General features: G+C 45.3%; 1 protein-coding gene across 1 annotated transcript in view; it reads right to left on the reverse strand.

Annotated features, from left to right (window-relative positions):
• Window positions 1-22,939, reverse strand: part of LOC126210003 (apoptosis-stimulating of p53 protein 2-like) — a 664,157-nt gene that overhangs the window by 165,686 nt on the left and 475,532 nt on the right. The window contains exon 2 of the mRNA XM_049939110.1: window positions 1,847-1,997. Coding sequence (XP_049795067.1) covers window positions 1,847-1,997 — 151 coding nt within the window. The remainder of the gene's footprint in view (window positions 1-1,846; window positions 1,998-22,939) is intronic.

A 22,939-nucleotide genomic window follows, 5' to 3' on the forward strand; every position in this document is an offset into this window, starting at 1 on the left:
CTTCTGCCACATCCATCGTACAGTTCTGATTTAGAACCCGTAGACTTCCACCTCTCTGCGACGATGAAAAATGGGCCAGATCTTTTTATATCTAAATATATCAAGGGTTCAGCAGATGGGGCTATTCATCATGTCCCAGTGACAACTCGTCCAGTCCTTTCTGTATCTCATTCCATCTAGGGCTCAGCGGATGGGGGTACTCACCACCTTCTAGTGATACATTAGTCAGCCCTTTCTTTACTTGTCTGCTCAGCAGGTAGGACTGTTCGATGTTTCCTAGCAACATCTCTACCAGCCCTTTCTGTATCTCACCCTGTTGAATGTTCAGCTAGTGGGACAGTTCAGTGTGTCCTATTCATGTCTCAACCCGCTCCTACTGTGCCTCAAACCAAGTAGTGTTCAGTAAGTGCCACTGCTCGCTAACAGCCCTTTCTGTACCTCATTTTACAAAGTGCTCAGCAGGTGGTGCTACTCAGTCTGTCCTAATGACGTCTCTACCACCCCTTTCCGTACCTCATCCTACTGAGTGCTCAGCAGGTGGGGCTACTTGCTGTATCCCACCGATACGCCAAACAGCCCTTACTGTACCTTAACCTAAGGAGTGTTCACCACTTGGGGCTACCAGTGACACTTCTGTCAGACCCTTCTGTACCTCAGCCTACTGAGTGATCAGCAGGAGGAGGGGCTACTCATGACTCTCTGTGGGACATCAGTCAGCCTTTCCCGTATCTCAACTTACAGAGTGTTTAGGAACGTGGCTGCCAAGGAGGGGAAGGAAGCCAGTGTGCACTCTGTGTGCATTCTGGGGGGAGTCACTCCTTATGTGGAAAGGGTGCTTCCGAATGCCATGAAGAGTACACGGTGCAGCCAACTGCAGGTGGTGGCTCATGTCGGTACCAATGTACAAATAAGGGCAGCTCGTTTTATATTATCGCGAAATAGGGGAGACAGTGTCACAGAAATGATACGTGAATTGGAGTGGCAATCATTAAAACAAAGGCGCTTTTCGTTGGGACGGGATCTTCTCATGAAATTTCAATCACCAGTTTTCTCCTCCGATTGCGAAAACATTCTGTTGGCACCCACATACATAGGGAGAAATGATCATCACGACGATAAAATAAGAGAAATCGGGGCTCGCACAGAAAAATTTAAGTGCTATTTTTTCCGCGTGGCGTTCGAGAGTGGAACGGTAGAGAGACAGCTTGAAGGTGGTTCATTGATCCCCTTTGCCAGGCACTTTATTGTGAATAGCAGAGTGATCACGTAGCTGTAGATGTGGCCTGTGGGGAAACTCACCATATCCCAGTGACACTTGGTTCAGTCTCTTCTGTACTTCAGTCAAGAAGAGGCTTCTCTCTGTGTCCTAGTAACACTTTTACCAGTCTGTTTTAAACAACAAAGGGAGTTTTCACCAATTGGGCCTATCCATTACGTTCCAGCAACATGTCAACAAGTCCCTTCCATACCACAACCTACAGAGTGTTCACCACTTGGGGCTACTAGTGACACTTCTACCAGACCTTTCTGAACCTCAGCCTACTGAGTGATCAGCAGGAAGGGCTACTCACTGTCTCTCAGTGGGACATCAGTCAGCCTTTCCCATACCTCAACTTACAGAATGTTTAGCAAGTAGGGAAACTCACCATGTCCCAGTGACACCTGGACACAGTCACTTCTGTACCTCAGACCAGATCTCAGCGGAAGAGGCTACTCTCTGTGTCCTAGTAACACTTTTAGCAGTCTTTTTTAAACAACAAAGGGAGTTTTCACCAATTGGGCCTATTCCAGCAACACGTCAACAAGTCGCTTCCATACAGAGTGTTCGGCACGTGGGGCTACTCACCGTGTCCCACCGACACCTCGACCAGCGTGCAGGGCTCGTCCCCGGGGTCCCGGCAGCAGTCCACCAGGTCTCGGCACGTGGTCAGGGGCGTCACCGGCACGTCCGTCCACTCGGCGTCCGCCCCCGCGCCGCCCCACACGCGTGCGATCATCTGCAACACACGGGTCACCCTCTCATTCTCTGCCCACTCAACACAGTGTGCTGCTTCAAGGAATTCACTTTGATTACTACTCCACGATAGAAGAGTCTGCGATTGGCGGCTTGTGTGTCGTGGTAAATCTTTGGAGGTCACATAGTTGCCTGGGCGGTATGCAGGTCAACCAGCCGGTTGATTGCCGAAGTACAGGGTGGTCCATATGTGTGGGGCCGTTCTTACAAATCTGGTGGATGTGGAGAATTTTAAAGCAGTGGGGATATGAGGAGGGAAAACTGTGAAGCTATGTTGCCAACATGGAACTTTGGAAGGCACCGTATTGGACGCAACTCGTACTTTTGTAATGGAAGGAAGGTCATGTGACATGTCAAGCAGATAGGTTCAAATGGCCACTATGGGACTTAACATCTGAGGTCACCAGTCCCCTGTCCGCCCCCGGTAGCTGAGTGATCAGCGCGATAGGCTGTCAATCCTAAGGGCCCGGGTTCGATTCCCGGCTGGGTCGGAGATTTTCCCCACTCAGGGACTGAGTGTTGTGTTGTCCTGATCATCATCATTTCATCCCCATCGACGCGCAAGTCGCTGAAGTGGCGTCAAATCGAAAGACTAGCACCAGGCGAGCGGTCTACCCGACGGGGGGCCCTCGTCACACGACATTAAATCAGTCCCCTAGAACTTAGAACTACTTAAAACGAACTGACCTAAGGACATCACATACATCCATGCCCGAGGCAGGATTCGAACCTGCGACCGTAGCAGTCGCGCGGTTCCAGACTGCAGCCCCTAGAACCGCTCGGCCACCCCGGCCGGCCAAGCAGATAGGGAATTGCAATAGAAAAACAGTGTTCTCTTATATTTTAGCATATCTTTATCCATTCTACGGTTGTGATTGATGTTTCTTCCTTAGAATTGTCGTGAAAGCTGTAGGCGTCAACACAAGCCGAACACATTGAGATCTTTCTGATATCAAGGGAGAGGAGCACCTGCGTTATCGCAGAAGATGTCAGCCAATAACCTATATATATAAAAGAAAGTCGTGTTAGTTAGACTATTTATAACTCAAGAACGGCTGGACCGATTTGGCTGAAAATTGGTAGAGAGGTAGCTTAGAACCAGGAGACGGACATAGGGTACTTTTTATCCCGTTCGACCGCTACAAAACGTAATATAACAGAAACGCATCTGGCATGGAACAACAAAACGCAAATGTCAGCTAAACGTCACTATAAAACGTGCTATAGCAAAAACGCATCTGACATGGAATAACAAAACGCAAATGACAGCTAAACGTCTACGGTTAAGTATCAGTACATATCAGTAACTAAAAATTTATAGAAATAATTTGTATTTTCTTTGAATCATCATTAACAATGCCGAATATTTCTCGAATATTTATCGACAAAGCCGTAATGCAAGATGGATACAAAACATGTAGATGATCTAAACTACACAATTCAGAATGAGATCATTGGTAAAAAGAATTCATTCAAATCTATTGACTGTGTAACAAATGAAGATGAAGCCACCAACTATCCAAATGAATTTTTAAGCTCCTTGGATGCGCCTGGCTTACCGCCGCACAATTTAGGCCTAAAAGTGGGCTCCGTAGTAATCATGCTTCGAAAGATAAACCAACCAAAACTGTGCAACGGTACGCGTTTGATGGTAAGTAAATTGATGAACAATGTTATTTACACGACGATACTCAAAGGAAAATTGGAAGGTGAGGTTCAAATGGCTCTGAGCACGATGGGACTCAACTGCTGAGGTCATTAGTCCCCTAGAACTTAGAACTAGTTAAACCTAACTAACCTAAGGACATCACAAACATCCATGCCCGAGGCAGGATTCGAACCTGCGACCGTAGCGGTCTTGCGGTTCCAGACTGCAGCGCCTTTAACCGCATGGCCACTTCGGCCGGCTGGAAGGTGAGGAAGTTGTCATTCCGAGGATCCCGATGACCCCAACCGATACGCCGTTTGAGTTTAAAAGACTCCAATTTCCGATCCGTCTTGCATTCGCCATGACCATTAAGAAATCACAAGGCCAGTCCTTGAAAGTTTGTGGTTTAAATCTGGAATATCCATGTTTTTCACGTGGTCAATTATATGTGGCATGTTCACGGGTCGGAAGACCATCTACCTTGTTTGTTCTTGCACCTGATAATAAAACAAAAAAATGTCGTGTATCACAAGGTACTTTATTGAAGAGTGGAAGCTATGCACCAAAAAACATAAAGAATGAAGAATCATTAAAATACTTAATTTTTTATTTGTATTTCCTAGTAAAAATTTGAATTTAACATCCAAAATCTGATTATTTATTGGCTTTAAGGCGGAACAGAGTTTGCTGGGTCAGCTAGTGATGGTAATAATTTGGTGTGCTTCAACAGCCTGGTGCATGTCTTCCAACTGGACGCCACTTCAGCGATTTGTGTTGGCCGGCCTGGGCGGCCGAGCGGTTCTAGGCGCTACAGTCTGGCACCGTGCGACCGCTACGGTCGCAGGTTCGAATCCTGCGTCGGACATGGATGTGTGTGATGTCCTTAGGTTAGTTAGGTTTAAGTAGTTCCAAGTTCTAGGGGACTGATGACCTCAGAAGTTAAGTCCCATAGTGCTGAGAGCCATTTGAACCTTTTTTTTTTTATTTGTGTTGGACCCAAGATGCCAGCTATCAAAATGTTTCTAATATAGCTTTTCTTCTGTCCCATGTGATTACCCACCTATGGACCACCTTGTAAATCGGCAGAACAATCGAAAACCGCGAATACGCCAAGTCGTCGCCAGCCAAGTTCTTAGTACCAATAGAGATAACCGAAAGCGTAGTCCAAGATGTTAATCACAGGTCGTTACGCTGGTCCCGTTGCGGTGCGTGAGCAACAGCTTCGTAGAAAGACAGCAGGTGGTGATCTGGCGAACTGCACGAGATTTTTTTAGCCGTTCACAAGAGGCCGCACATTGCTAGCGCCGAGTAGGTGGAATGTGTACTTAGCATACCACGCCCTGGTGTCTGTCGCGGACGTGATGGGAAGGCGTCGACTGATATCACTGTGTCTACATCCATACGCTGCAAACCAGTGCGACGTGGATGGCAGAGGTTATATCCTATTGTACGAGTTATTAGGACTTCCATTCCGTTTGCAGCTCGGGAAGAATGACTGCTTAAACGTCTCTGTGCGTTCTGTAATTAGTTCGATCTTGTCCTCACGATCCCTATGTGAGCGAAAAGTAGGGAGTTCTGATTGAATCGGGTGTACTGCCGGTGGTCTGCGTTTATCTAACACCGACACAGTACCTCGGCGTCTTCATCAAGTGCTTCCTGTGACTGAACGACAGGCTGACCCTAGTACGGTACGCCACGAAACGGCCGCCACTGGGGAAAACAGCGGAAGCGGGCGCGGACGGAACATCTAGCGACCAACCGACACGGTCGCAGCGGGAACGCCAAACACCGTCCAGACATAAATACGGGACACGATCAGCCTATTCCCAATTGGGAACCACCCCCTCCCCCATCCACCCCTTGCGAGCAAAATAAATAGTGCCAAAACAGAATAAACTTATACCCTATAGCTGATAAAGGGCGTATAGCAAGCCCTAGAACAGCCCGCCTTTCTCCCTAAGAGAAGGGAATGAAAAAAAAAAAACCTGTCGTTCAGTCACAGGAAGCACCTGATGATGACGCCGAGGTACGACGTCGAAATACTGTGTTAGATAAACGCAGACCACCGGCAGTAGACCCAATTAAATGAGATGTCACAAAATCGCCGGGAAAGTCTAAGAAACTACAAGTAGGGAGTTGTAATATACCGTAAATTTATCACTTACAGTTCTAGAAGCTGTCTAAGTAGGCTTTCACGAGAAAGTTTGGGTTCATCGTTAAGTATCTGCAAATTCAGTTCTTTCATCATGTGCAGGACATTCTCTTATGGGTGAAACAAACCATTCGTGCTTGTATACTTTCAGTCCTATTTGGTACAAGCCCCACACAACTGAGCGTTATTCTAACATAGGTCGTACGTGTGTTTTGTAAGCAGTCCCTTTTGTACTTTATAGGCTGATAGCTTTTCTCCAGTACCGTACCAATGAACCAAAATCTGACACCCCGTGACGATACTGATTACTCACATGTCACTATCCGACATTTAATAATAGCCTTATATGCTGTATTGGCCGGGAGTCTTTGTGAGGAGCGTAGGGCAGGTGGCGGGAGGGGCGTGGTCACCGACACACTTGTTATGTTCTCCGACTGAACAGCAGCGTCTCGAGATGTTCCCAGAAGTTTTCGCACGAGCGGGCTAAGTCTCGTGAGACAGCCGGCCGAGAGGGCTATTCTCTGATCGGCGGTCCCGCTAGCCACCGTTCTGCTGTGTGCTGGGCTATTCTTCAGGTGCCTCCTGATAGACCTTGCGAGACGGAGCTGGGCGGTTCCTGGAACCATAGCAGAGGGGAAGCCACCGCCATATTTTCGCACACGGCAAGGGAATCGAGCCGCTTTTCGCACGGTAGACCTGCAGCCAATAAGCAAAGAGATAGCACCGCCTACTTTCCAACTGAAGAAGAGAAATTTGTTAACATGGAGTATAGATTTAAGTGTCGGGAAGTCGTTTCTGAAAGTAGGCATGTATGGAAGTGAAACATGGACGATAACTAGTTTGGACAAGAAGAGAATAGAAGCTTTCGAAATGAAGAATGCTGAAGATTAGATGGGTAGATCATATAACTAATGAGGGGGTATTGAATAGCATTGGGAGAAGAGAAGTTTGTGGCACAACTTGACCAGAAGAAGGGCTCGGTTGGTAGGACATGTTCTGAGGCATCAAGGGATCACCAATTTAGTACTGGAGGGAAGCGTGCAGGGTAACAATCGTAGAGGGAGACCAAGACACTAAGCAGATTCAGAAGGATGTATGTTGCAGTAGGTACTGGGAGATGAAGAAGCTTGCACAGGATAGAGTAGCATGGAGGGCTGCATCAAATAAGTCTCAGGACTGAAGACCACAACAACAACAACAACAACAACAACTTGCCAACTTATGGTTAGGCTACGGCAATAGAACATGCGCAAAATGGAAAATTTAAGCAGGACTTCTATGCAAAGTGGTGTGGAATAAGCAATTCACACTCGTCACGATGGCCAACGGGGGAATTGGTTCCCTCTGGGTTTGACAGCGAAGTGAAGGAGAGCTGGCGAGGAGTCAGGTTGCTGGGCGGTTCTATCAGGCACTCGGACTGTTGATATTTTTAAAAATATCGGGAATCCGATATACTGACATTTAAAGAAGTATCACTAATACCGCGGCTAGCCCGCGCGGTCTTTGGCGCCTTGCCACGGTTCGCGCGGCTCCTCCCGTTGGACGTTCGAGTCCTTCCTTGGACATGGGTATGTGTGTTGTCCTCAGCGTAAATCAGTTTTTAGTTACATTAAACAGTGTGTAAACCTAGGAACCGATGACCTCAGCAGTTTGCTCCCATAGGAACTTACCACAAATTTCCAAATTTTTCGCGAAAGGTATCGTCATATCGATATATCGATGGAAAACATATAAAAATATCGGCTGGACTTTGTAAATATACTGTAGGTTTTAGAGCTGTATATTTATTAGTTAAAAACAGTCTTGATTGTAATTTTATTTTTTTATTTTTCACCGACGCGTTTCGCCTTATTTAGGCATCTTCAGGTTATCTTTTCTAGATGGACGCGAGAGGCACCAAGATATGCATAGCGCGTTCCCGTTCACAGGATCGAGTAGCAGATTCGGGCTCAGGTAGTAAACAGAGTAGTAACAGAGTAAGATGGGGGCTCACGCAGTAAATGCTTACTGTTTTTAACTAATACTGTTAAGCACGGGTTTGCTGTATGCCACATGTGGATTGGAAGAATTGCTGTATATTTAAGTATTGATTTATTATTAGACGTTCTGCACTCCAAAAAGCTAGCAGCCTGCCTGTCCCCCTTAGACCAAAAGCCGGCCGTTGTGGCCGAGCGGTTCTGGGCGCTACAGTCTGGAACCGCGAGACCGCTACGGTCGCAGGTTCGAATCCTGCCTCGGGCATGGGTGTGTGTGATGTCCTTAGGTTAGTTAGGTTTAAGTGGTTCTAAGTTCTAGGGGACTGATGACCTCAGATGTTAAGTCCCACAGTGCTCAGAGCCATTTGAACCATTTGAACCTTAGGCCAAGAACTGAAAGGGAAACGATGCACATTCATGCTTGGCGATAACCATGGTGCTAACGATGGTAACTGCATGTAAGTGGCACAATAAAAGGTGTCCGATGAGAACTTTGTTAGGCTGCATCACATATCGGATTTGTCCGGAACACTCCATGTCGACTTCCCTGTTTTTTCGTTTCTTCAAACCCCCTTGCAGTTGTTGCGTCAAAATTGCTTGGTGAAGTTCAACGTTGCAATTTCTGTTGGTAGCGCCGAGTGCCGACTACGTCAGCATTTCCCCTCACAAGTCTGCGCCCACCGCAAGTCTTGTCATTTAGATTTTTTAATTATATATATTTAATTATATTATATAAGATCGCTGATAATTTAAAAAAAAGTTTTTTGTTTAGATTTTTGTTCATCATTTTGTGCAACTGTTTTTGAAGAAAGCCGATCTGAAGAAATACCACACTAGCTGCGTTAAAAATGGCCCTCCCGGGAATGAAGCAATCACCTACCCCTGGTTAATCAATAATGTTCTAGCTAGTGGAACCTCTTCAACTCTGCAACGCCGACACAGCGAGCACACAATTCAGAGATGTAAACCCACCTGATGATATAATAAGGGAGGGGCGCCGCAGTAAGCGAAAGTAGTTGTAGGACAGCTGGAATAAAAATAAACGTTACAATGAATGTGGCTTTATTCACTCAAATTAATTTGATTCACATATCAAGTGTTGACATATACAACATCTTTTCTCTAAGCTTGAGGTACAATGATGAAGCCCAATTATGTGAGAAAATCAATTGAAAACTGACTTCGGAATTAATATTGAAAAGCAGAAGGCACCCGAAAGTTATTTGGAAGATTTAACTACTTATCAAAACACACGCAGCTCACAAATGCTGCAATACTGGCGAAGTTCGGGACACAATCTTCGTAATACAAAATCTAAAGCAAAGAGCAACAACACAAGTTCTGGAAAGCACTCACAGGTTGAGACCTGCGCAGACTACAAGTAGAGCAAACGCTATTCGCGACTGTTACTTGTAACAAAAACAAGCTGGATCAGACACCAATCATAAACTCTCGTTTCAGTGATATATCGATACCGAAATGGCACCATCGAATGCCGATATTTTTCTCGCCGATATTTTTCTCGCAGGTTTTGGTAAATACACTCCTGGAAATTGAAATAAGAACACCGTGAATTCATTGTCCCAGGAAGGGGAAACTTTATTGACACATTCCTGGGGTCAGATACATCACATGATCACACTGACAGAACCACAGGCACATAGACACAGGCAACAGAGCATGCACAATGTCGGCACTAGTACAGTGTATATCCACCTTTCGCAGCAATGCAGGCTGCTATTCTCCCATGGAGACGATCGTAGAGATGCTGGATGTAGTCCTGTGGAACGGCTTGCCATGCCATTTCCACCTGGCGCCTCAGTTGGACCAGCGTTCGTGCTGGACGTGCAGACCGCGTGAGACGACGCTTCATCCAGTCCCAAACATGCTCAATGGGGGACAGATCCGGAGATCTTGCTGGCCAGGGTAGTTGACTTACACCTTCTAGAGCACGTTGGGTGGCACGGGATACATGCGGACGTGAATTGTCCTGTTGGAACAGCAAGTTCCCTTGCCGGTCTAGGAATGGTAGAACGATGGGTTCGATGACGGTTTGGATGTACCGTGCACTATTCAGTGTCCCCTCGACGATCACCAGTGGTGTACGGCCAGTGTAGGAGATCGCTCCCCACACCATGATGCCGGGTGTTGGCCCTGTGTGCCTCGGTCGTATGCAGTCCTGATTGTGGCGCTCACCTGCACGGCGCCAAACACGCATACGACCATCATTGGCACCAAGGCAGAAGCGACTCTCATCGCTGAAGACGACACGTCTCCATTCGTCCCTCCATTCACGCCTGTCGCGACACCACTGGAGGCGGGCTGCACGATGTTGGGGCGTGAGCGGAAGACGGCCTAACGGTGTGCGGGACCGTAGCCCAGCTTCATGGAGACGGTTGCGAATGGTCCTCGCCGATACCCCAGGAGCAACAGTGTCCCTAATTTGCTGGGAAGTGACGGTGCGGTCCCCTGCGGCACTGCGTAGGATCCTACGGTCTTGGCGTGCATCCGTGCGTCGCTGCGGTCCGGTCCCAGGTCGACGGGCACGTGCACCTTCCGCCGACCACTGGCGACAACATCGATGTACTGTGGAGACCTCAAGCCCCACGTGTTGAGCAATTCGGCGGTACGTCCACCCGGCCTCCCGCATGCCCACTATACGCCCTCGCTCAAAGTCCGTCAACTGCACATACGGTTCACGTCCACGCTGTCGCGGCATGCTACCAGTGTTAAAGACTGCGATGGAGCTCCGTATGCCACGGCAAACTGGCTGACACTGACCGCGGCGGTGCACAAATGCTGCGCAGCTAGCGCCATTCGACGGCCAACACCGCGGTTCCTGGTGTGTCCGCTGTGCCGTGCGTGTGATCATTGCTTGTACAGCCCTCTCGCAGTGTCCGGAGCAAGTATGGTGGGTCTGACACACCGGTGTCAATGTGTTCTTTTTTCCATTTCCAGGAGTGTAGTTGAAAATGTTCTTTTGAAATTCTTGTTTTTTTAGTTATCAGTCTTCTGATTTGATGCGGCCCGCCACGAATTCCTCTCCTGAGCCAACTTCTTGATCTCAAAGTAGCACTAGGAACATACGTCCACAACTATTTTCTTGATGTCTTCCTCTACAGTCTTTGCCCTCTGCAGCTCCCTCTAGTACGATGGAAGTCATTGCCTCATGGCTTGTCAGTGTTTTCCACATATTCCTCTCCTCTCCGGTTCTGCGCAGAGCCTCCTCATTCCTTACTTTATTAGTCCCTCTAACTTTCAACATTCGCCTGCTTCGATTTTCTTCTGTCCCGGTTTCCCCACAGTCCATGTTTCACTACTATACAATGCTGTGCTCCAGACGTAAATTCTCACAAATTCTTCCTCAAATGAAGGCCTATATTTGATATCAGTAGACTGCTCTTGGCTAAGAATGTCCTTTTTGCCAGTGCTAGTCTGCTTTTGATGTCCTCCTTGTTGCCCGTCATTGGTTGTTCTGCTGCATAGTTAGCAGAATTCCTTAACTACATCTACTTCGTGACCATCATTTCAACTGTTCTCGCTGTTCTCATTTCTGCTACTTCTCATTACCTTCGTCTTTCTTCGATTTACTCTCAGTCCATATTCTGTACTCATCAGACTGTTCATTCCGTTCAGCAGATCATGTAATTCTTCTTCACTTTCACTCGGGATAGCGATGTCATCAGCGAATTGTATCATTGATATCCTTTCACCTGGAACTTTAATTCCACTCCATCGTTGCTTCTTCGATGTATAGACTGAACAGTAGGGGCGAAGGACTACATCCCTGTCTTCAATCCGAGCACTTCGTTCTTCATCGTCCAGTCTTACAATTCCCTCTTGGCTCCTCTACGTATTCCATGTCACCCGTCTTATCCCTATGTTTCTCATTATTTCCAACATCTTTCACCATTTTACATTATCGAACGCTTTTTCCAGGTCGACAACAACTTTTAACGTGTCTCGATCCCTGCAGTTTTTTTGCACTCAGGCATGAGTTGACCGACACCAAATGAACTTCCTTGATACTGCAGTCATGGTCTGCGACGTTTTTTCACTTTCTGAAATGCGAGGTTTTACATTTCTGTGCATTTAAAGGAAGCTGCCGTCTTTTCACCACTTTGAAATCAGCATTTCACTCATTAACTGTGACACTTTATTCAGACAGTACTTCGTAATAGATAGTTGCATCGACAGCGAGGACTCCTGTGAAAATTGGAATGTTGACAGCGGTAATTAGTTAACTGTGTTTTGCGTGTCACAGACGAACTGTCCAGGAACCACTGATTTCGCTGGACTTGGACACAGTCTCACGGCCGTGTCTATGACAGCACCGGCAGCCGCTTCTGCCGCTGATGTGCGCATGTAATTAATGTTCCCCATGTCACAGCGCTTTCCTCCTTGTTATTTTTATGTAAATGCCGCTAGTTTGACGTCATCATTTATTAGAGCTCGCACATGAAGTGACGCGTTGTAATTTCATTCCGAATGTCCTCTTTCATGCATTTCAGTGTTATGTGGCATGTCCCCTTTGCTGTTTCTGACAGTGTGATATATTTCTGCCGTTCCATTTTTGCTGCTCTTTTGACACGGCTGTTGCAAATAACAATCGAAATTTTCTTTTAATTTAATGCATACGGATAACGTTAGCAGGGTGTGTTACCCGTTTCTAAATCGTTTACTCTTTTTTCTGTGCCTCCCTTAGAGCGCGTGACGACACGTCTGTTTCAATAATGTTTATGAAATAACGTACCCACAATACGGATGTCAGTTCCTTTGAATGACACTGAAAACACGTGCACACATTATTAAATCAATATATTTCTACTTAGCTGATTGTCTCTATGTTGAATTCGTTGTCACGCCACAGAGGTACACAATGTGATCAAAAGTATACACTTGCCTGAAAATGACTGACAAGTTCGTGGCGCCGTCCATTGGTAATGCTGCAATTCAATATGGTGTTGGCCCACCGTTAGCCCTGATAACAGCTTCCACTCTCGCAGGCATACGTTCAATAAGGTGCTGGAAGGTTTCATGGGGAATGGCAGCCCATTCTTCGCGGAGTGCTGCACTGAGGAGAGGTATCGATGTCGGTCGGTGAGGCCTGGCATGATGTCGGCGTTCCAAAACGTCCCAAAGGTGTTGTATAGGATTAAAGTCAGGACTCTGTCCAGGCCAGTCCATTACAGGGAAGGTATTGTCGTGTAACTACTCCGCCACAGGCTGTGCATTATGAACAGGTGCTCGATCGTGTTGAAAGATTAAATAGCCATCCCCGAATTGCTCCTCAACAGTGGGAAGAAAGAAGGTGCTTAAAACATAAATGTAGGCCTGTGCTGTGATAGTGCGACGCAAAACAACATGGGGAGCAAGCCTGCTCCATGAGAAACACGACGACACCGTAACACCACCGCCTCCGAATTTTGCTGTTGGCACTAAACACGCTGGTAGATGACGTTCACGGGCATTCGCCATACAAACACCCTGCCATAGGATCGCCAGATTGTATACCGTGATTCGTCACTGCAGACAACGTCCAATGTTTACACTCCTTACACCAAGCGAGGCGTCGTTTGGCATTTACCGGCCTGATGTGTGGCTTACGAGCAGCCGCTCGACCATGAAATCCAAGCTTTCTCACCTCTCGCCTAACTTTCATAATATTTGCTGTGGATCCTGACGCAGTTTGGAATTCCTGTATGATGGTCTGGATAGAGATCTGCCTTTTACACATTACTACCCTCTTCAACCGTTAGCGGTCTATGTCAGTCAACAGACGAGGTCGGCCTCAACGCTTTTGTTCTGTACGATGGCTTCACGTTTCCATTTCACTATCACATCGTAAACAGTGGACCTAAGGATGTTTAGGAGTGTGGAATCCGCGCGTATAGACGTATACGTATGACACAAGTGGCACCCAATTACCAGACCACGTTCGAAGTCCGTGAGTTCTGCAGAGCTCCCCATTCTGCTCTCTCACGATGTCTAATGACCACTTATGTCGGTGATATGGAGTACCTGGCGGTAGGTGGCAGCACAATGCACCTATATGAAAATCATATGTTTTTGGGCGTGTATGACGATGGTCGCAGGTCTTGTTTGCACGAAGAAATGTTGCTGTTTACAGGATTGTAAACTTCGAGGATTCAGTGCAAATAAAACTAGTTTCTGCATTACATCTTCTGTATTCGAAAGTAGTAAGTTTGTGTGACAAAATGCATGAGCAACAAAGTTATGTTTGTTAAGTCTGCTCAACACGAAAGGTTCCACAAGACCACCTTTCACAATTGTTCCTTACAATAATTCAGACTTGACTGAATATCTAACGCTCTTCCAGTCAATTGCGAGCAAGGTAACATCGATAATATATAAGTTCAAGAGATTTAATAACTTACATTTAGCGAAACTCGGTGAAAATAAATTTGCATTTTTTACGGTACAACTTCAAAATTTTCTTAATCACGTGGATTATAAACGTTTATGCATGAAATAATGAATTTTAATAAACCTAATTTATTCTACGTTTTAGTCTTACAAGTAAGTTTATCTATCCCAGTAGGTATCGGAGGGTTCAAAAAGCATATGAGACTTGATTACATCACAATACACAGCGTGAACACGGCCATGAGTAGTACGTATATGGCTACAAGCAAGGAAATAGTAATTTATTTCCGCTACTGTATTCACGCCATCAGAAGAGATCATGCGCTATCAGATAGATACGTGCACCCTAAAGGAAATATATTTAGCCAGTCTTCATTTTATATAAAGATCTCAAAGGGACGGGTATTTTTGTTGAGGAAACAATTTTTTTATCATCTATTTTTGAGTATTTGTTTTACATGAAAAAATGGTAGACTAGGGTGTCCTGTTTTCGGACAGCTAAGGAAATCTAAGTACACGGTTGGTTAGGATTCAGATGATAGCTTCCGAAAATGACTGACGTATGTAAAACATAATAGATTTTGGTTATACACTGAAGCGCCAGAGCAACTGGCATAGACATGCGTATTCAAATACAGAGACATGTAAACAACCAGAATACGGCGCTTCCGTGGGCAACGTCTATGTAAGACAACAAGTGTCTGGCGCAGTTGTTAGATCGTTTACTGCTGCTACAATGGCAGGTTATCAAGGTTTATGTGATTTTGAACGTGGTGTACATACATACGTACATCCATTAATACTTGTTCCATAGATCATGAATACGACCTTTCGTAATGATGAGGAACGTATTACAGTGCGCACACGAGCGATGGAACAAAGCATTACCGAGGCAGCGATGAAGTGGGGATTTTCCCGTACCACCATTTCACGAGTGTATCGTAAATATCAGGAATCCGGTAAAATATCAAATCTCCGATATCGCTGCGGCCGGAAAAAGATCCTGCAAGAACGGGACCAACGTCCACTGAAGAGGACCGTTCAAATGTTTGTGAATTCCTAAGGGACCAAACTGAGGACCGTTCAACGTGACAGGAGTGCAACCTTTCCGCTAATTGCTGCAGATTTCAATGCTGGGCCATCAACAAGTGCCAGCGTGCGAACCATTCAACGAAACATCGATATGGGTTTTCGGATCTGCATCCATTCCTGTCCATTGTGCATTCCGACGGACTTGGGCAATTCCAGAAGGACAATGCACACCCCACACGACCAGAATTGCTACAGAGTCACTCCAGGGACACTCGTCTAAACATTTCCGTTGGCCACCAAACTCCCCAGGCGTGAACACTATTAAGCATATAAGGGATGTCTTGCAACGTGCTGTTCAGAGGAGATCTCCATCCCCTCCTACTCTTACCTCTTACGCATTTGTGAACAGTCCTGCAGGATTCATGGCGACAATTCCCCCCATCATAACTTCAGACGTTAGTCGAGTCCTTGCCATGTCGCGTTGCGGCAGTTCTGCGTTCTCGCAGGGACCGTAAACGATATGACGTAAGAGTAGCAGTTTCTTTGGCTTTTCAGTGTTTAATGACCTTTTATATCGAAAGGCAACAGATTATATTTAATACATGGCTCAACAAGTGCCGGCCGGTGTGGCCGTGCGGTTCTAGGCGCTTCAGTCTGGAACCGCGTGAGCGCTACGGTCGCAGGTTCGAATCCTGCGTCGGGAATGGATGTGTGTGATGTCCTTAGGTTAGTTAGGTTTAGGTAGTTCTAAGTTCTAGGGGACTGATGACCACAGTTGTTAAGTCCCATAGTGCTCAGAGCCATTTTTTGTGGCTCAACAAGTGTTTGAAATACTATCGTAAAATGTAGTTTACAGTACTAGAGGTGTAATTGACCTGGGCGCTTAATGCATTATCCAGTTAGAGCCCACATTCTGGACTATGTTAACTACCGGCATGCTTTGTGGTCGTTTCCCAGTCATGTAAACATACCGCTGCCGCAGCGGCACACCGCGAGCAGTCCAGTATTAACAACAGCTACATTCACTTTGTGTTCAGCACTGCAGTAACATGCCACGTAGAGGCATATAACACTTTCATAGCGTCAGGATAGCGATTTTACTTTCAGCAGCAAGATGTGGCCGATAGCTTACGTGTCGCTCAAAGTGGTGTGTCTGAGATGTGGATAAAGTACAGAAGACGGGAAATGTGACCGATCGACCTCTCAGTGGTCGTCCTCGTATGACAACACCAATGCAGGATCGTTTTCTCCAACTGCCGGCTTACAGGCGCCCTACGTCAACCCTCAGGCAATAGGGATTCTTACTTCAGACCAAACAATGCGTAGAAGATTGCATCAGGATGGTCTGCATTCCAGAAGACCAATGAGAAGCTAAGCACTGAACCAACGGAACCGACGCAATCGAAGGATCTGTGCTCTAGTACGTCAGCATTGAACCATTGCAGAATTTTTTACTGACGAGACCAGGACTGGTTTGCGACCGGACGCTGGACGTGTTAGGGTTTGGAGAAGCGCGAGACGACACCAGGAATGCCGATACGTTCTGGAAGTCCATCAGTTTGCATCTGGGAGCGTAATGTTCTGGGCGGCAGTAATGACGGGCCGGTCGACCCCTCAATTTCCCATCTACGGCAATTTAACTGGTCCCCGATACCTCGAAGAGGCCCTACAAACGATTGTGAGGCCCTACAGACGTGAAGTCGGTAACAGCATCATCCTAGTCGATGACAACGCTACACCCCACACTACTCTAGCAGTGTCTGTATCTTCCGATATGCAATATCAACCGAATGAGTTGACCAGCACAGTCTCTAGACATGAATGCAAATGAGCATGCACGAGATCTGTTGAAAGTGGCCATTGCACAGCATCCGAATCCACTTCACGGTCTTCAGGACCTCATTGAAGCTGCCATTGGGAAGTGGGTCCTTGTACTCCAAGATGATGGTCTCATCCAGAGCATGCCTCGCAGACTGGAAGAACTCATCCGTGTGCGGGGAGGACGTACTACATGAGATACAGATTACCACTATTTTTACTTTTCAAGATGTACGCTTAGGAGAGGACCCGCTTTGCTTTGTAATAATCTTTTATAACGAACGAAAATCGTTCTTGTGATTCTTCAGTTTTTCCCGGCGTACTTCTTGCTCGAACAGTCCACGGGTGAACTGCCGGTCCATAGTATTGAACGGGCACAACATTTCGGCGATCACACATGTCGCCATCGTCAGGTGCGCTGACGAACTGAGCTCCTGAGGGTGGGCGGCCGTTCTCCAGCACACCTGACGATGGCGACATGTGTGATCGCCGAAATGTTGTGCCCGTTCAATACTATGGGCCGGCAGTACACCCGTGGACTGTTCGAGCAAAATCTTTCTTGTTTTGGAATTATGTTTAGTTTGTTAATAACGTATTGTACAAACTTCAATGGGCGTACTACAAGAAGCCATTACAGTAAAATCTACGATGTCGTCAACGTTTGTTGAGGTGTGTAATTTGTCAAAGAAATTTGTACATTTTGGAGAGCGCAATAAAAGTTTGCGTGATTTCAGATAGTGTGTTTCTTAATTACTAGAGGGTTATTTGATAAGATAAATTCAAGATTGCCTATCTATAGAAGTATTGTTTTATTACAAAAAAAGAATGTTGAGATATTCCAATTTGATTCCAATAATGATACACTTGTAACAACATTCTGGCTAGCATTTGCAGGTTTCAGTTTTGTACGTCTTCCAGCCATGTTTCTCAGTTCCAACACGTAGTTCACGCACCCAACGCAAACGCCCTAAACACCTCGCAGATTCATCTTCCCGGTATGGGACAGAGTAACAGATGCACTCCTCATTTGTGTTGTCATCATCATCTGTCGAGACAGGGGAAACAGAACTTTCGGAATCGTCTGCTGATCATATGTCAAATTTCTTTGTCCCCCTACTCATTTTAGCCAGCTTTGTGTTCTTTTTTGGCGCTTTGATGTTTTCCCTTTTTTGATGATTCTCCTAGTTCTCCTAAAATTACCCTGTTGCATTTTAGCTTCTCTTGAGCTGAAGGTTCTTCATAAAGCGCATTTTCTGCCTATCTAGAGCGCAGTTTCTCTTCTAAGTTTCCTGTCTTTGCGTAATCTAGAAGTGCCGATTATGGCTGTCTAAATACTGTAGACGCCTTTAGGAATCCCATTTCTTATTTTTAATGGCTTCCGTTGCCTTCCTCATAATTTCTGCTGCCCGAAACTTTGTTTTCTTCCCGGCCATCTCCTGAAAAGAAATGAAAAAAATCTATATGGGGGGGGGGGGGGGGAGCATTTGTCAATTTGTCAGAGAGTCGAAATTAGGCACCTGTACCCCTTGACAAACATGGCTGAACTACCGAAAAAGTTGCTCACAACTGACATTAAATATATCACTAATTTTTCTTTCATATTTACGGTACGTGAAGTTTAGAACTAAAATATCAGTCACTAAAAGCAGTTCAATGCAACTTCCAAAAATTATCCAGAAAACTGACACTGGAGTTTTCGGAGCGTCTTTAATTCTGTAGAAACAGGGCATTTTCGCCGGGCAGTGAGACTCTGCGGTAGAGCGCTCGCTTGCTATATGAGTGGCCCCTGTGTTCGATTCTTGCCAGATGTAAATTTTTAAGCAAAGCCCAAGGAAGCAAAGAAAAAAAAGTGGAAAAGTCGGTAGCACTCGAGTTCGGTAATCACTGGATTGCTGGCCCGATTCTCGTTTAGTTAATGAGTTTCTCATTTTTTTCCGTTCAGTTCGAATACCTACGTTATTTCCATTACAGTTCATGAAATATATACTAATTAATAATCATCTAATTGTCATTTTTATGAACAATGCATGTCTTGTAATTTCTAATAATATGTCGTAAACGAAAAACCTGGTTTCATTCGAAATATAAATTCTTAGTTACCGTTCGTTTACAGAAGGCTGTTATTCAAGATCGTTCAAATTACATTTACTTCATTTTTATTCTTCACGGAAATGCTTGAACACGGAGCGTTCTTAAAAATATACCACGGCGAGGAATCGAAGCCACGCTATCCATGTGACAGTCAAGGATTCTACCACAAAGCAACGAAGCCTATTGAAGTAACAAACTTAGTTTAAGTTATTAAAGGCGCTCAAAAAACATCAAAGTCTTTTTTTTTAGAGTTGCATCAAATTGCCTTGGGCCTTTACAATTTGCGTTTTGAACGACATATACTGTAAATATAAAAAAAATTGTAAAGTCCAATTGGCGTGAGGCCTCGTGAGTTAAAAGTCGAGATTTCGAATATGATCACCATTATCTTCTTCATCTGGACACGACTGCCTCATTTACAGTAGCGTTCAAGCTTTTCATTGGACGGTCGACGTTGCTTTGTGTCTTAACTTGTATTTTGTGGAGTGACGTCACGTAGAGAACGGGATTCACATGCCCAGTCCGGGAATCAGGCAATGAAGCAGCAAAGCACCGTCCTTTCGCCGGTTCGTGATTGAGGGGAGGAGGGGAAACGTAGACCACCGCTATGATCAGCTATTCCACTATAAATTACGATTTTTAATTTTATTCCTTCGAAGACGCACTCAGTTGCTCCTCTCCATAACCACTGAGATTGTAATCTCCGTAGGGTTACGAAAGAATGTAATTTAAGCGGAAACAACGCAGAAGAAGAGCTGCGAATCAGCTGGGATTAGTTCGCAGAGGGCGGCCTGGGAGGATGTGGGGGTAAGGCTGGTCTCGTCTTATCTGCATCTGCAGCGTCCGTCCGCAGAAGCATTAACCCCTGCAGCTTATGCCGGCCGCCGCACTGCTGCGTGCGATAAGTTGCCGCTACGCAGCGGCGCAAGCATCTTCCGCTAACGCCTGGGGTGGGGCAGCACTAAAGACCACAATAATTACCGGACACGCCTCGCGGCACTGGGCTTATATCAAAACAGTGGCTGAATGCGAACACCGTTCCACGTCGGCATGCCTTGTTTAGGAATGCCTACGGCTGTGCTTCTGTTATCTTATGGGTCTTATGGACCCTAGTAGCAGGTAGAAATGTTGAGATTCTGATTTCAGACGTCAGTTTCATTACACTCGCAAGGCCTCATGATGTTGCGCTTCTCCTGTAGTGCTACAACATCTCCGCCAAAGATCAATGCTCCTATCGAAACATCATGGATAATACTCACCACTGCCAAATATTTTCGCTCCAGCGTGGCAAGCTTTTCTCTCCAACAATTGTCTAGGTAGACCACAGTATTATGATTTACACCGACCACAAGATGAACGCTTGATGGAAACTCTTTTTCGGTTACAGTACCTGTGTGATGGTTTTTTGATAAACTTTCTTTTGAAATATGTAAAGGTACGGAGAATTGCTTGTAAAGAAAAATATTGCCTCCCTCAAAATGGACTCGACGGCTAACAACACTCTACAAGACGAAGACTAGTTGTTTTCGATTGCAAGAATGTGACACGAATTACTCGCAGGATAATGGAAAAACTGGTAGAATGTGGCCTTGAGCGAGATCAGTTTGGTTTCCGGGATAATGCAGGGACAAGCGACGCAACACTGCCACAGCGAGTTGCCTTAGACGATACGTGGAGGAATTACGTTTACAATATTTGTTGACATAGTGAAAGTTTCAGACAGTGTTAGGTGGAATAGACTCGCTGAGGTTCGGAGGATAGAAGGGATAAAATACAGGGAGCGAAAGGTTATTTACAACTTGTAGAGAAACCAGTCATCATTTGTAGGAGCCGATGGACATGAAAGAGAAGCAGTAGATGAGAATGGAGTAAGACAGTGTTGTAGCGTATTCCCAACGTTATTAAGTCTGTACATTGAGCAGACAGTAAATGAATCGAGAGAAACATTTGGAAAAATTTCAGATAAAAGAGATAGAAGCTTTGAGGTTTGCCGTTGAAACTGCACGTCTGTCACAGGCCTCAAAGAACTTGAAAGAGAACTTGAACGGAATGGATAGTGTTGAAGAGATATTAAAAGATGAACACCAACAAAAGGAAAACAAGGGTAATTGAATGTAGTCGAATTTAATTGGGCGATACTGAGGGGGATCAGATCATGAAATGAGACACTCACAGTATTACTTTTGCCATTTGGGCAGCAAAACAACTGGCCGAAGTAGATACAAAACACAGACTGGCTGAATTTGTTAAAATCGAATATAAATGTAAGTGCTAAGAATTATTTTCTGAAGGTATTCGTCTGGTGTTTGCGGATGTGAAAGGTCGACTATAAACATTACAAATAAGAAGACAATCAAAGGTTTTGAAAGTGGTGCTACAGAAGAATGCTGAAGATTAGATGAATAGATCGCGTAAGTAATGAGGAGGTACTTACCTGAATCAGGGAGAAAATACATTTGTGGCAAAATTAAACGGAACAAGGGAATTGGTTGACAGGACACATTTTAAGGCACCAAGGAGAAACTCAGTTTGGTAACTGAGGGAAGTGTGGAAGATAAAATCTTAGAGGGAGACGAATACAGTAAGCTCATTCAAAGAGATGCAGGTTACAGTAGTTATTTGGGGATGAAGAGGCTTGCACGAGATAGAGTGCGGTGGAGAGTTGCATCAGACCAGTCTTTGGACTAAAGACCACAACAACAACAACAGCATGACCATATAACGGGAGTCTTACACTGATACGTGTAACGAACCGACATCGAAGCCACTGTAAGAAACTTTCGTCTAAAAAGTTGGCGTAATGTGCTTCCTAGGTCCTGGCGAATCCTGTTATAACTGGAATAGCAGTATCTTCATCATATGAAAATGAAATGCTGTAAGTGTTGTCATGTATAGTGATGGGAACAACCAAATGAAAACAATCGATTCATTCGGTTGTTGGAAAATAACGTCCCATTCGGTTGTGGTTTTACTTATCGGTTGAATTACTCATTCATTTGAGTGAAACCAGTCTGTGGGAGCAACAGAATGAAAACAGTTGTGTCCATTGGTTGTTGTTCTATATATTTGTTGGGCTATTATTTACTTTTTTTTCAAGTGAAAGCAGCGTGTGGGAGCAACCGAATGAAACCATACACACCGCTATTTGCTTTGCACATTGACTGAATTATTCTTTCTCTCTCTTCGAGTGGAAAGACTTTGTAGTATTCATTCTTTCGGCTGAAACCGTTCTTTAGTCTTTTAGCTGACGGAGCTGTCCATTCTTTCTCCCGAGAGAAACCACCCTGAAGTACCTTCATTAGTTGAACTAAAGCAATGCAACGTTACACCGCCGGAGGATAGCCCTACCTCCAGGTGTAAGTGAATACATATCTCAGGGGTATGTTAAAGTTAAAATAAGCATAATAAATGTTCAATTAATTATGTACTGAATAGATTAAATTTTCTTTTCGTTATTTAAAAGTGATTCTTATAGTGTCGTGGATGAAGTTGTTCCAAGTGCCATTAATGCGTAACTAATTAAGCTCAGGTATCGGACACACAAAGTCTGCAGACTGTAAGTTGCTCTATGGCCACGATGTACCGCCGGGAGAGGGGTTCGTGAGACACGGAGTGTTTTCTCGCCTGCGTTTCAGTGCTAACAACGCCAGCGGGCGCACGCCCCCATCCTACTAGCAGATATAAATTACACACAAGAGTAACAAGGATTTGTGAAAGCGCATTACATAGACGTCTATGTTCAAACACAGCACTCATTTGCAGTACGGGATATGAAGTAAATTAAGGCAGTTTTAATACAGCTCAACGAGTAGGAGGCAAAT

This window comes from Schistocerca nitens, chromosome 10, assembly GCF_023898315.1.
Source record: "Schistocerca nitens isolate TAMUIC-IGC-003100 chromosome 10, iqSchNite1.1, whole genome shotgun sequence".
NCBI lineage: Eukaryota > Metazoa > Arthropoda > Insecta > Orthoptera > Acrididae > Schistocerca > Schistocerca nitens.